Below are 1,242 nucleotides of genomic sequence, written 5' to 3' on the forward strand. Positions count from 1 at the left end.
GGGGGGGGGGCTGGGCGGGGGGGGGGGGCTGGTACACTTCAAGGTTTGGTCACCAGGCACACAGAGAGTGGGCTACCCGGACCAATCCACTGGAGTGACTGGAAACACTGGCTGTCTGGGCCTGGCCCCCACAGACAGCGGAAGCCGGGCTGTCCTCCGGGAAGCTCCCCCTGCCCCTTCATGTGCTTCCAGTAGAGCTTAATAGGAATATGGCTGCTTTTGTTTACTTCCTCATTGGTATGCCAGCACCATGGATCACGTCAGCCACAGCAGCAGCACTAGGCCACTCATTACATAAACGGCAGCAGGAGGAGCAGGGCCGGGGTCACTGGCTCGGTGACTTCCCTCAGTGCTCACAGAAACAACACTGGGCGAGGCAGGAAAGCGACACCCAATCTACGTCTGACATGCTCCGCGCCCAGTCCCCTGAAGGACTCTCCAGAGGAGCCCTAGGGGAGCAGGTGCTGGAACGGACCCAGGACCTTACCCCAAACTTTCACGCAAGAGTTAAGGGGGCCTCCAGCCAGCCGGGATGGGTGTCCCCAGGGTCCGGCAGGGGCCGGGGGTCTGGCGGGGGAGAGTGCGCACGAGGCGCGAGTGTGGGGTACTTACCCGGATCTCGTTCCTCCGGATCTCCACGTCGCAGACCGAGTGTCCCTGATGCGCGCCGCTGTAGTAGCAGCAGTACTGGCACACGGCCACCTGCTCGGCCTCGCAGTGGTAGAGGCGGTAGGCGTTGTGCTGCGGGCAGCTCCAGGCCCGCACGTCGTCCGCCTCCACCAGGAGGTGCCCGCGGGCGGTGGAGGGCTGCTGCAGGTGCGTCTGCACGTGGGACTGGCAGCAGGGCGCCTCGCAGCGCAAGCAGACCTTCTGCGCTGGCAGCGGGGGCCCGCGGCGGCAGAAGACGCAGTGCAGCGCCGCCGGGGGCTTCTCCACGTGCAGTGCGTTGAACTTCTCCACGATGTTGGTGAGCTTCAGGTTCTTCTCCAGCCCCGGCTTCTGATTGTAGGCCTGGTTGCACTCGGGGCAGCGCACGAGGCCGCTGTCCTTGGCCCACGCCTCGCCGATGCAGCCCCGGCAGAAGTTGTGCTTGCAGGGCAGCTGCACCGGCTCCACGAAGACGTGCAAGCAGATGGGGCAGATGAGCTCCTCCTCGAAGCAGTTTTTCCAGTTCTCCGCCATGGCGATTGAGGACAGGGGCCTGGCCGGCCTCCCTCCGCGCGGAGCCGGACCCCACGGTGG

General features: G+C 65.3%; 1 protein-coding gene across 1 annotated transcript in view; it reads right to left on the reverse strand.

Annotated features, from left to right (window-relative positions):
• Trim8 (tripartite motif containing 8) overlaps nucleotides 1–1,236 on the reverse strand; it is a 10,302-nt gene extending 9,066 nt beyond the window's left edge. Inside the window, exon 1 of the mRNA XM_010626434.2 lies at nucleotides 613–1,236. Within this exon, the coding sequence (XP_010624736.1) occupies nucleotides 613–1,182 (570 nt within the window). The 5' untranslated portion in view covers nucleotides 1,183–1,236. The remainder of the gene's footprint in view (nucleotides 1–612) is intronic.
• Between the last annotated feature and the right edge of the window lie 6 nt (nucleotides 1,237–1,242).

The sequence above is a fragment of the Fukomys damarensis genome, unplaced genomic scaffold (genome assembly GCF_012274545.1).
Source record: "Fukomys damarensis isolate Sample0158 unplaced genomic scaffold, DMR_v1.0_HiC HiC_scaffold_8, whole genome shotgun sequence".
Taxonomy (NCBI): Eukaryota; Metazoa; Chordata; class Mammalia; order Rodentia; family Bathyergidae; genus Fukomys; species Fukomys damarensis.